This window comes from Anopheles stephensi, chromosome 3 (assembly GCF_013141755.1).
Source record: "Anopheles stephensi strain Indian chromosome 3, UCI_ANSTEP_V1.0, whole genome shotgun sequence".
In the NCBI taxonomy this organism is placed as follows: domain Eukaryota; kingdom Metazoa; phylum Arthropoda; class Insecta; order Diptera; family Culicidae; genus Anopheles; species Anopheles stephensi.
Genome location: NC_050203.1, coordinates 47,294,851 through 47,308,910, shown reverse-complemented (window position 1 = coordinate 47,308,910; position 14,060 = coordinate 47,294,851). Strand labels below are relative to the sequence as shown.

At 47.4% G+C, this 14,060-nt stretch overlaps 1 protein-coding gene across 23 annotated transcripts in view; it reads left to right on the top strand.

Moving 5' to 3' along the window:
• Positions 1–14,060, top strand: part of LOC118508926 — a 139,557-nt gene that overhangs the window by 25,655 nt on the left and 99,842 nt on the right. For all 23 annotated transcript variants that reach the window (XM_036048809.1, XM_036048832.1, XM_036048833.1 and 20 more), the window contains exon 2: positions 963–996. In XM_036048809.1, coding sequence (XP_035904702.1) covers positions 963–996 — 34 coding nt within the window. The remainder of the gene's footprint in view (positions 1–962; positions 997–14,060) is intronic.

Genomic DNA, 14,060 nt, shown 5'->3' with positions numbered 1-14,060 from the left:
ATTGCCTTCTGAAGAGCTCTAAAAATATCGTACGCATAAGTGTTTGCCACTCTAGCCGGACAGCAAATCAAAGAACCTTTCAAAATTCTGGACCCAACCGGGTGCATGTGTATTTGTATTCACATCAGTCTGCCGACCGGTGATGCGATATGAATAAATTTTGTGAGCTTTCCACCACAGTATGGCGTACCTACAAACGAGAGTTTTAGGCTTCAAGTAGTAAATCGAATATAAATACATCGCCTTTGACCGTGTGGTGCTGCTGCTGCTGCTTTGCTAGCAGTATCCGAACCGAGCTGCTCGACACGTTCAAAGTCGAGAAAAGATTTACACCGAATGCTTCACGTGATGATGACACGAGTAATGCGGCTGAGAGCTACCGGCTAGCAAAGGGTGGCAATTGTCAACAAAACGATCGACAGCAGGATAGAAACGACGTGTTTGGCCTCTTTGAGAACTTCTAACTGTGCACGGTGTGTGAAGCATACACCGGATGCACCTCGCTTGCGGACACACATAAACACACACACTCACACTCGAGTAGTTTCAATTCTTACTGTTGGAAAACTGTTCGATCGTACGTGCCCGCGGGAGGTTGGTGAAGCCGATGACAATAAGTGCATATTAATTATCAGGTAGCTAGGGTTACCAGAGGTTCTCTGAGTGATGCAGCTGCTACTGCTTTCCGAGTCTCGTTACCAGTGCCGCCTGAGCATCGTGCATAGTTCATTACCATATTAGTGTCGATTTCCTCCGATGCAGCCACACTCCGCCAGTGGCTTTTCCATGGCCCGACTGCCTCGCTCGCTAACAACCGTCGCAAGATGTGATGTCATCGCTCATCGCTATCTTTCTCATTTCAGTATTATGCAATCGATGCACTGATGATATTATTATACCTTTTTGCTCCCTCAGCTTACAATCTATTTTAACATATTCCTTTTTTCTTTCCCTTTTTTTAGATGCATACGCTTAGGAAACATTCATCAATATTGGGTAAGTTTTTTTTTATTAAGGAAGCTCACTTGCTACCTTGTCTTGCTGGATTTAATGCAAAAGTGCATCGATGTGGAAGGTTCCGTCCAAGAGCCGTTGATGAGCGGTTAAAAAACATCTCATGATGGAGGCAATTTTATCTACCATACATCTTAAGCCATTGTTTTCCGTCGGACCAGCGAAACAAAGCCTATACGATGTGCACTATAAGACGGGGGTTCTATGCGTCAAGATGTATTAAGAAATCGAGCAAAATTTCTTAACAAGAGTTTAAATGTTATCTTAAATCCATTCTGATGCATTGGAACTTCAATTTTATAACTAGATAATGCGTAATTTCCTCCTCGCATGATAACGCCGTGTACGAAGGTAAATAAGAGGCCAATTTGTAATAGGAATGAGACTGGTTGTGGCACGCAATCCTAGATATCGTGCCGTTCTACCGTGGAAATGATGAATTCACCTCATTCGTCACACGGGAGGTACGACATCAACATGATAATCATTCTCTTCACGAACGAAACGAGGCTCTCGCCGTCGGCGGATGCGTTTGCATATCACAAAATGAACTTGTTAACGCATAGCAAAATTAAACTTGCAATCAACCCCGGCAAATGGGACCCCCTGAACCGGAGAAAATCCAGCTGAAATAAGCGATTTATATCCAGTGTACGCCAACTGCGGTGGTACCTTTGCCAGTCTCCCTACAAAAGGATATTTTTGCTTGCTTCGTTGCAAACGCCACCCGATCATTGCTTGCGATGCTGCGAGCGAGATAGAAGGGCTGCATGCATGTGTGGCTTTACCACGATCCCGAGAATACATTTAAATACCAGGCCAGCAGCAGGAAGCAGACGGCTGCCGTAAGGGTGTATAATAAAAGTGAAACTTTTGCCTGGGTGTGGCACGGACATTGCACCGGTTTTTTGAAGGTAAATCGTGGTGGCGCAAAGTAAAAGTATCACTGTACGGGTTAAAAAGTCGCGCGTACAGTCTCACCCGATGCAGGAGCGAACCGCATTGAGTAATCGGGGATCGAGTAAGGGACCCCGGGGACCAGCGATTTTCCCCCCGGGGAGGGCGCATGAGATCCCTTTTGGGTGAGGTAATTTCGTGGCGGAAGGTCTTTTTGGGGGCGAGCAAAATGAAGCAAATAATAAAAAAATAATAAGAAACCTGATTAATTCCTCGACCCTAGTGACGGGCCGGCCATGTTTTGTGGGCATTTTTTTCCGGTACTCTCGTAGAGCTTGGCTCAGCAGCAACCGAGCGCAACACAAAATCGTGACGGCGTGTTGAATTTCTTTACCCATTCTACACTGCTCTGCTATGCCCACACCCGATCCTTGTGGGGGGTAGTGCGATCGTGCAGCATGCGGTTCGTGAGATTTGACATCGGGCTGGCACCGACAAAACGAAAACATACTTAAACTCCCCTTACTTTGTGTTGGGTGGACAAATGGAAAGAAGAAATGAAACGAAACAAAAAAACGCACGAAATTGCAGTCACAAATTGCTGCGAACACAGGCTCCAGCTTTGCGTACGTTTGCCAAATTTGGGGTTCGTCGCTTAATTTTTGACATACTTTGGCATGCGACGGTAAAGCGTTGAAGTCGTTTGTTTTCGTTACATGATTTTGTTGGTTGGATTGGAATTGTTGTGAAATGTTTATTTGCATAATACACGAAAACATAAACACGAGCGTGATTAGCCGTCTAAGCAGAAATCGGAAAGATATTCACGATTTATAAAAAAAAAATCACGATCTGGAAGAAAATAGACTGCGCACATACGCAATGTGCATTAATTGAAACGGACATCAACAAAAGCCAAATCTATTCTATGTTACCTATCCTACAGTTTGTTTTTCCTATGCTCTCGCATGGTTGTATTAGTATAATATTGATTGAAAACAAACTCCCCACATCATAAACCGGTTGTAAGTCGGTTTCTTTAGCAAACCGATTCAAACCTCGAACCCCGACAGCACGAGAAGTAGGTGTAACCCAAGGTTACTGCTGCTAGCAAATGCGCTTGTTTGACTTCCCCCCGAGTACGGTGGGACAAGGCATTTGGGGAAACAAATGCTTCACGCTAGCAAACGTTTTGATATTTAAACGGAACCCTTGCTGCAGGCCCATGTACCATAGAGTCAGAAGACACAGATTTTGCTTTCCAATCGATCCCACCATCCACCAAACGTCTTAATGGGACGATTCAAAACGAGCTAGTTGGGTTGAAGCTTGACCCGTTTTCAAGCGTTTCACTTGGATGTGTGTGCGCGCGCGTGCACTATTACGATCGCTGTCGAGAGTGTGTGTGAGTGTTTTTTTTTTGTCAAACTGAAGTTTGACGCAAACTTGCGGTCACACATTGGGGCACACAAAAGTGAACGGTAAACATCGAACGTTAACATTTGAAAGTAGAACGGTCGAATGTTCGGAGAGGCGTGATGTGATTTGAATGTTTAGTACGTACGGCGATTTGCATCATGCTGCACGAAAAATAAAGCAACAATTCAGAAAAAAAATACTCCACCCAATTGTGATTATCGCTTCGCCACACAAATGATCTCATCTGGGACAAACCCAAACACGGGTTCAGAAATGTTGTGGTTTACTTTTTCTTTCGCCCCGGAAAGATAATCTCCCCGGAAAACGGCAAAAACAGCAAGGAAGAAGAAGAAGAAAAAACACAGACAGACACACACCCAATACCTTCAAACGGTGCTTTTTCTGTACCGGAGCAAAAGCTTGCGTCTCGCATCCGTCCCTGCCTGCTGTTAATTTTAAAACATTCTTCAACCTCTCCCGGAACGACCGGTTACGTTGGTCGATCGAAGAAGCTGCTGATGAGATGTGGCCAGATGTTGTTTCTGTCTCGCAAAGCCAAGTTGCATCACTAAAAGTGAGATTTCGGCGTTTCTCGGTATCATTGAAACAATCGTGCTTTATCTCGCGCCGGTTGAGATTTTTCGTCAGTTAGCAGCCACAAAGCAGCAAGCGCTTCGACATTACCATATCGCATAAATTACACGGTACTGGGAGCGTCTCACTTTACCTCGAACGAAATTTACCTTTTGAGCCTGAACAATGTGTGACTTTGAATAACACCCACAAGCGCAGACCTGCAGCAGTTCGCGCTGCGGGGCTGCGACCCGCGGCATTGAAGTCTCTTTCGTGGTAGGCGCATTCGTTTGGCAGCTTTAATTAAACATTCAAAAAGACGCGCATCCGCCAAACTGTGAGCAGCCACCTTCCGACGTTAGGCCAAGAGGCGAAAATCGTGGTTCCACCGTGTGCGTGCCAAAGGAGACAAACCGCGTGCAGTCGCGTACACGGTATGCGCACCAACACACGGATGCGTATAAGCATCTTGGGCCGTTTCACTTGGCCACCTTCGTTGGCTCGCTCGTTCGTTCGTTCGGTTGCTCGCTCGCCCCGAACACTGTTTACGTAATCGACGTCCGCAAAGTCCGGTGACGAACGCAAACGCCCGGCGACTGGCGTCACACGTCTTTCGTCGGCTGGATCGGTGGGGGTTGCCTTTTTTTCGGACAAGGGCAACACAACACATCGCGCCACACTACGTACTACGGGGCGCGCGCGCACATGGTGAAAAATATAGCAAAATAACGGGATAATCCGGGAATTGGAAATGGGTTTCGTAATCCAATCGATAAGCCGGTGGTGAAATGATCGTCCGGTACCAGTATCGAATACATGATGTGTCGCCAAAAGCCGGGACCGGGAACATTCCGGACGGACCGCGAACCGGGAACGAATGAGTTTGAGGAGTTTATCGACTTTTGTCCCCATTTTTGCGGGCGTCGCCCGGCTTACCGGTACCGGGAAGCCAAATACCAGCCTGAAAGGTGGACAGTTCCACACATGAAGCTGTTTTGACGGTTGTCACCTATCGATCAGCTCGTGTGTGTGTGCGTGCGTGTGAGAGAGTTGTGTGGTAATTCGAATCTTTTTTCAAAGCATTAACCCGCTGGGCATCTCATATGTAGATGAGGGGATAGAAGGGAAACAAAGAGAGAGAGAGAGAGAAGAAGAGAGCAAGAAAAAATCACAGTACAATGGAGGCGAAGGTGTTTCCTGTTTCCTCTACCGGTTGTCGTAAAGCAAAAGAACGAAAGATGAGAACGAAAAAAAAGCAGCACAGTAATGGCTGTGGGCTCAATCAAGCAAACGCCGTGTGGCACATCAAATCGGAAATCTCTATAGAGTAATTTCCTGTTTTTAATCACTGGTAACATTGAACCCCGAGGAAGGTAGCGTTAAACCGGCAACGCCATTTGTGGTACACCTTTCATCGGCTGATCGGGAGAGAGCTGAGAGATGCGGCAACACAGTGAAAAAGAGGTTCCAATTTTACTCCGTTTCTTGCATCGCTGAGATTTATTTGAATGCAATTATGAGTCGATAACTGATGATGAAGGAAAAGGCAACAGAGTGAGACGCTCAACTGCGCCCAAACACAAAATCATCATCAAAGCTTTCAGGAATAGCATGCTAACATACTTCGGGACTCGGGACCATCCTGCTGCCAAACACCTTACAGGCATGAAACATGATAATTACACACGTACAGTTCTTCTCGGAACTGTCCACCACGGCACGTCATCATCACCATCGACCGTCTGTTCCGACCGACGGTACCATCGGTGGGGACAGAAATTACAAACAATTGTCATTATTATTTTGTTTCCTCCTCGCAAGCACACAACCGAGGAGCGCATATGATTGTGTGTTCTTTTAGCATCCGGCGTGCGGTTTTATCCGTCGTCACCGCAGGCAACACGGCAGGGAAGGACGGAACCAAACCGACCGCCAGCCACCCTCATCCGAATGGATTCTTTACGTTCGACAATGAAGAGCTAAGTGCCAACGAGATCGATAATATCCTGTTTCGAGGGAGGAATTCCAGGACTGGTGGGCAGCACCAGTTGTGCTTTCAGTGACCAGACCAGCAGACCAAGGCTGTCTGCTTCTTCCCGCTCAGAGCCGTTTGTTTGTGTGGCGCAGATCAAACGCTCTTCAAATGCAGAAAACGCACAAAGATGACTTGCGTGTACGATTGGTAGGAGAAAGGCAAATCTCATTGAGTCGTCGTCGTCGACTTGGTCGTTGGGCAAAGTGGCAAATGGTTATGGTTGTGGCTGTGGCCCTTTTTTCTATAATTTCCAACATCCTGCGGGACATAATCGTGCTGTGATGTGCTAGATTTTAAAGAGGCATTACTTCTTGTTCGATAGCCGCCAGCTGCCTGTTCACACTGGTCAGGAACATGGACAAAGGCGATAATGATGCTTCCAATAGCCATCGACAGCGGAACAAGCTAATAAGAACGTCTCCGAGGCAAACGGCTTCCCGAAAAAGTGTACTGACCCTTAACCGAACCCGACAGGAATGCCGTCAGGGTGTGTGCTCCCGTATGCAGCTTAAGCTGCAGCGCAGGAACGCCACTGCAGCAACGAAGCAAACTACCGGGCAAGTGGCGGGCACGGTAAGAAGGTGTTAAATTGCTTTAATTAATGGCTGCACACGATTGCATCCACTTAAACGCTCTATGCAAACAACCTCATAACATGCCGCACGACCAACATTCCCTCGCTACATCACACTAAATCATCCCAGGCAGCGGATTCCGCGTGGAAGGGATTGGCCGGTTGTTACTTCTTGGCCCTCTTTTTTTCTGCGCCACTACGCGACTACTCTAAAACTGCCTCCTATTTGTGCCGCCCTTTTGGGAGTGGACGTGGAAAACCACGAGCGGCATTCGCTGCAAGGATACGACGAGCGTCATTGCCGGCGTGGCGTAATTGTGAATCCGGTGGTACCTTCGGTTCACCACAGTTTACGAGATTCTGTTAAGTGATAAGGAAAATGAAATTCTCGCTTCGTTTAAATCATTTATTTATAAGAGATCCATCGGCACGATAAGCTTCGCTAGTTGCGCTCGATGTTTTTCTTTCGATCTATGTTTCGCTTAACCAACTGTATGTGTGTGCGCACAACTTCCAAATGGCTGGACACAGATGTGGTGCGCGAAGGGGGGGTTCAAGAATTTGAGTGCAGCTCAAACAAAATGAGCACCAGCTGTACCAGCCGGCAAATGCGGCAAAACAATCACGGTCTCGCCGGTCGAAATAAAAGTACCGGAGCGCAAACAGCAACGATATACTCAGCGCACCATGCCATTCGCCACGCAGCCGTAGTTGCCTCTCGTGCAGATCTCTCGCCGCTGATCATCAGCTCCACTGCAGCGCTAACCTGCTGCACCTTCACCGCCCGGGAAAGTGATCGGTAGAACATCCGCAAAAAAGGGGAAGCAAATATTTATAAACACATATAATTTTAATAGACCGCAGCGGTTCTAGCGGTCCAGACGGGATGCAGGGTCCTCCTAGACCTGCTTCAGCACACTGCCGACGGCCTCTGTGCGAGGGGATCAACTCGCAACCCGATAGAAGATTGTTCTGATCCAATATGAATAAACATATGTTTGGCCATACATTAAACATGAGCCTGATGATTCGAGATGGATGAGCGATGCTCTTTGGCTGCTGCTGCTGCGGCTGTTGATGCTGCTGTTGCCGCTGTATAACCGCCAACCCTCCAACCCACAGCCGCAACGAGTTCGAGCTCTTGCAACTAGTTCTCTTATCGCACATTCTTACGCAGGCCGAGCGAATGATGCGAAGATCGCGATCGTTCGAACAACACGTCACGTCCAACGGGTTTTAGCGGAAAAATGAATCTCCTCCAACTGATCGCAACTGATCGCGCGCTTGCTGCGGAGTGAGTGCGGGGTTTCGGAAGGTAAATGAACGACCTTCTCGTATCCTTAAGCCATTATCACAGCCACAGTCGGGTCGTGCAGTTTTGCCTGCTATTTCGCGTCGGGTGGCGTAATATGACGAGGCTTTTCCCGCAAGAAGTTGGTGGTTGTGATGATGGTGGTTGTGAGAAAATTAGCATTCATATTTCCTACGCGCTGGCTAACTGTTCTTCTACCAGTCTCCGACAGGACACACTCCCTCTCTCTAATAGGAACTCTGCTGTTCCTCCCTTCTTCCCTTAACTTTTGGCTCCCGCAGCTCTACTCGACGAAGTCCAAGCGTTCTAGAAACGGATCGTGAAAGGAATCTAGTTTTGCCAAGTTAGATTCCACTGCCACTGGGATGGCAGAGTTCCCGCAAGATCTGCAGTTACTTTTCATATTTTTGCCCGGTCTGCATAAACCCGTTCCGTTCACGTAATGAGGTCGGATTTGGTACAACGTCTGGTTGGCATGAAGCTGCATCCGATGCAATGTTGGAATGAAAGTTGTTTTGAAACTTCAATCAGCATTACGGGCTCGTTATGATTGGAAGGACAGCACTTTGTGATTTAGAATGGCAAAGCCCATCTTTCCTCCGTTTGTTTAGCGAGTAATCCTAAAATTATTTCCTCAACATTTGTCAAGCTCCCGCAATACAGTGAAGCTTTAATATCATCAAAACATCTCACGGCGGGTCGGCAGTAATTACTGGTCTGGTACTGATTTACGGGCGTAATTAAAACGATCTTACAACAAGCCAATTCCTTGTTACTCCTCGATGCACATGCTGTACGGATCGAGTGTGCAAGTGTGTGCGACAGCATCGAATGACAAGAACAGTGTCAGTGAATCGTAATACTTGTGCCCATTCTGCCCTGGCAGTCCCACTGCAGAGGAAAACGCACTCATTGTGGAGTTTTCGCAGCCCGTTCCGTGCCACTTTTGTAGCCGGCCATGGGTTTCTGTGTGGCGCGTTGTCTGTTGTAGAAGATTTTTTGTTCCCCCCTTTTCGTTTTATTCCGTCCTGGTGATCCTGTTTCACCTGTGCTGCCGAGACAATTAGTGTTGATTTTGTGTTTCGTTTTTCTTCGTCGCACTGTAGTTTTCTTTTGTTCGGTTGGCCCAGTATGTGCAGTCAGAATTTAGCAGGTATCATCATGCCAAGGGTGCAGAGAAGCAGAAGCGGGCGAGCAAAAATGGTCATATCAAAGTCCGGGGCGGCACGAGTTCCATTGGGTTGGTTTGGTGGCGCGTGCTGCACCTCTGCCGGGGCTTTTACCGCCCCACGACGATTCCGCGACAAGATGGTGGTGGTTTTAATAAATTTGCATTAACCTTTCATTGTCGCATTTCTTGTTAATATGTTGACTTGCAGTGTGTAACATGCTTGTCGCATAAAAGCGATCCAATGTTCTTGCGAGGAAGACCTGGCGAAGGGGACGCTGGCTGCATGGGACACGAGTGGGCCTCACGTTGGTACATGCTATCATGACAGAGCAAATAATCGCTACATAAATTGTATGCATGTTATTAGGCAAGCAAAGCGACGTGTTCTTTATAGGGTGGAATCGTTCAATCATTTAGCTTCGTGCAGGTACACTCGACCGATGCGTGCTGAGGATGTCGGGAAGAGTAGCGTAACCGATTGAACCGAGGCGGCAACAACATATCCAAACTCATTGCATAAAGATAAAAATGCTTTTATCTCTTCTGTTCTCCCACTATTACCGAGGTATGCAAGAATTAATGCAACCTCTTTAAAGCGTGCTTCAAGAGTTTTTGTGGTACGGTACGATAAAACCTTACTATTAGGACAGTTGCTACAAAGGCTGTGAAGTAAGACAAAATTGAAACAAAACTCAGTATGGCATCTCCGTTCCAAAATAGCACAATCCCAAATGCCTTATTTATTGTTCTAAAAATTCACATTAAAAGCTCTTTCACGGTGAGATTGCATAATAAAAACATTCTAGTTAAGTCATGCAGCATCTCGCTGTCCTCGGCGACCCGCGCCGTGTTTCATAATGAACTGAATTGTCTCTTCATCTTAAGCTAATTGTGAAAACAAGGTCTGCCTCATAATCTAGACATATTGGGAACGCTTCCCGACGTGCAGAGAGTGCATCTGGAACATCCAAGGGTGCCAAGAGGGTGCTTAAAAACAATGGTGTCCGGGAAGAAGCTGGTGCAGCACCCGAGCTCCAATGCTAACCAACCTCCCGGTTGCTAACCATTCCAGATCCCGTTAGAAATGGTACAACTAAAATAATGCAGAAGGAAGGGGAACAAACTGAACCAACAAATCTAGCACAAATCCGTAACCCTCGGGCGCTCCAAACACACCACACACACACACCCCAATCCTTCGGTGCGCCGCTGTGCTCTGCCACGCATTCCGTGGAACTCGTTTTACACCGCGGAATGAACCGCGTGTTAGGTCTGATGCAAAGCCAGTCGCCGGACGCTTTTCCGCCATATCAGTGGATAGCGATCGTTGGCCAGTCCTCTAGGGATGCTGCAGCAGAACGGTTGCCAGCCGATGCAGCAAGAGGGCTGCTGAAATCATTCGCGTGAATACAACATTAGAGAACTTAAACAAGACCACAAAAAAACAACAACTCAACCGGGGCATTAACAACCGTCAGACACATCAGGGAGTAAAATTATATAAATTAGTTCACCTGATTCTAGGTGGGCAGCGGCATCAAATAGCGTCGCCGTGGTCGTCCTTCCTCGATCGAAAGGGCGGGCAAGCAACGGCATCACGATCACAGGAAATCGAAGCACTGTGCCATCGTGGCTACAATCTTGTCATGGTTGTTTTATTGTAATCATTACGTTTCTCGCGGCTGATCTAAAGTATGCCAACTGTGGCTCATGGATTCCTCCATTTTTTGTTCTCTACCGTCGTTTTGCGCATCTTTTTTTTATCTCAACGCGGAATTAAATGCTGTAATCAATCGGTTAAAGCGGCTATTTCGGCTACTAAAGAAGAAAAAACGCATTAATTGGGATCTGGGAGGCATATTATTACAACACATTCCGACCACCGTTGGAAGGATGTGTTCCCGCACGCTCGAGACGCTATGAAACCATCAAAAAAGAGTCACATTTGATGTCTGCGAATGACATGCGAGCGAGCTTCTGGCATCCGCACTAAAAACGGGGAATGATTCTCAAAGTTGTCCAATTTCGCATGCTAGCAATACGGTGTAGCATGAGCTTGCATTAGAGCTTGAGGCGTGTTTGCGATCCCCGATCGGTACATTATGCGCAGATGAAGTCAACTTGGCTCTACGCTCGTTTCAATGTTAAACTTCCTGGTTCTCAGCAAATGGGTCCCATGGGTGCGCGCGTTGGCAGGGTCTTTAGCATGTAGCAAACGATCTTCCTTCGAGATGCTTAGAATGTGGCTAGTCATTTCCTTTTCGTTGCGCTAAAGCTTCAGTGATCAGTTTTCTTTTCCCGATGTCCGTATTCTTCGCGCATTGTTTTGTGCCCATATGCCGATCCGGCACACGAGCCTCGTCCGGCTAGGCTCACGTACCTCCCTGAAGACTGCAGCTTCCCAAGTCTCTAATCCCGGTATGGTCCAGTTTCACGAACTTGTTTTAGATGGATGGTACACCGGTGAACCGTTACAAAGCAGTCCGAGAGAGCGTTTCCGATCCTGCTGCTAGCTCCAAATTGGAGTCACTCCAATGACCCCCTCCAAACCCATTTCGTAACAAATTGATTCCATCGTGGTCGTGAAAGCTCATGACGCTTCAAAGAATACGTGTCTTCAAGGCGCTTTCTTCCAACTCATCCTTGCGAATGACAATCATCAGCCGGCAAGCGATGAACGGGCAAGAGCGGCGATCGTGAATCGCGCGATGCATTTTACCCCGTCCGATCTTTCCCCGGACCACCGCCACCGCAAGGATTTCCCGCCCAAGTTCGTTCGTTGATAAACGAAAATTACAACTTTTCCCGCCATTCTCGCAGGAACCAAGGCACACCAGATACGGAGCACATCGAGTGCACGGAAATGTAACGTTGCCTTCATCGATGGAGCGCTTTGACGTTCGCACTCCAAGATTTCTCCTCTGCACTTCTGCTTTGTACCGGGGCATTGCTTCGATCTAATCTGAAAATGATGAGGTTCACGAGTTGGATTGCGCACTCACTGGCCGGTTCTCGCTCAATTGACCGGCGTGAAGCACCGAGATTCCCATACATCATGGGCAGCATCAGTGCCCCGTTGGATTAACGGGTTCGCGCACATCTTCTCGACGCGGGCTTGAGATTGGCTTGGAAGGTTGCCCCGGGCCCGGGTCCCTAGAACCCCAGGGCGAACTATGTTTTTTTGTTTTGTCTGCTTCACTGCAAAGAACGACCGTACTTGGGGGCCGTTGCATCACGACACCCGAGCGCCGGGACACTGAGTCAATTGCAACGGGTGAACGAAAACAAAAATAACGAACCAACGACAAAGTGCCCACAGGACAGCGACCTCTTACCCGGTTCGGTAGCGCGGTAGTGGTTGGGGCAGACGCGAGCCGGAGCCAGCTTCCTTCATCGGGCTACATCGATTACATTCTGATGATATGATGATGTTCCGGCCGGACCGGGTGAGGACCCGGACTAATGGACGGCTGCTAGAACGTTGTGTTAGAATCGGTCGGGTACATCTTGTAGCTTGCAGCGCGAACCGAAACGAAACGGCATTGTTGTTGTGTAACCGTCCAACGCAGTCCAGGTAGCACTGGAATTACAGGCTGCCGTGGAGCGCCCGCGATCATGGAAGCGATAGGGTGGAATGGCAACGGAAGATATGATGCAATAAGTGTAATCATAACTACTCACTCACTCTCGACGGCCTTACGGGCTTTGGCGGGCTGTGCACGCCTAGGCGCATTTAGAAACAAGAACGGTAGAATCTTAACAGGAAGAGACAAGCGCAAACTTCGGGAATAAAAGAGCAAGAGAGAGAGGCAGGTAAGGAAAGATATAAACTTTTTTATCGATCGCAACGAGAATCGAGAGGCGGAAAATTACCACCGGAAGGGACACTGAACTTGAAGTGCTTACGCCGTATTCCCTTAACAGTACTTCCTTCATGTTTAAGAATAAACCAAGCAACGTATACAGCCAACGGAAACTGTACAGGCTTTGCCATTTTATCAAAACAAAAACAACACTTTAATCTATTTGGTTTGAGGTCTAGTGGGAAAACCCGTCGATTGAGATGTCCAATTTTAAGCGTATCAATTGTCCTCCTATTGGTGTCTCTCTGCAGACACCGATCTCGTGACGGAATTGGAGTTGGACATCTCATACGTCGAAAAGTTCATTGCACTCGTGTGGTTTTTGTTACGGTTTCCCTCATGCTTTCTTACACGCGCAAGAACCACATTCCTTATGTTAATCAACCCAAAAGAACCGTTCTTGTAAATCAGACAAAACGGCGCAAGAAAGTGTACGGTAATCGAACGGGTTTCAATGACACACGGTGCCGTAATTCTGATTCTGATTCATGCTCAAAATGGTGATCACCTCACTGATGATGATAATGATGATTACGATGGAAATCACGATAGTAGCAATGATGTGTGCAATGATGCTATTGTTAGTATGAATGCGAGCAGCATAAAGAACTGTCTGCAGGTTCGTAAAAGAAAATTGAGACAAAAAACACACACACACATACACACACGAAATGATGAGAGTAACTACGAAATCTCCAAAATCAGATACCGGCAAAGATGAATGTTTACGAGTCCGTGGGCAAAAGCGAGAAGGCCCGAACTCTCAAAAGCTCGAGTCAGCAGTCCCGAAAGCAATGGCAATAAATAACGAAACAATAGGCACAGTTGAAAGAGAGTGGAAAAGAGAAGAAAACACACAGCACAATCTGTAACGGGATTGTGTAAAATGGTTGACTTTTCTTTGCTCGACCCCAAAACTCCCGTTTCATGGAAATCGTGAACTTTGCCGTCTTTTCAACGATCAGCTTTTATATTTGAGAACAGCATGAAATATAGTACTTGAAGGTTGGGCTTGTATGGTTGACAGTTCGCCACAGCTCTGCCCTGTCCGATCACCAGACACACCAGACAGCATCCATGGCATTACCGGGTAAAAGATTGATAAGCATCAAAAGGTTGCTACGGTGTCATTCAACAGCGGGTTGTCCGCTGGAAGCGGTCTGCTCCGGAGATTGGTGTTTTGTGTAGCAGCGCCGTAAGAA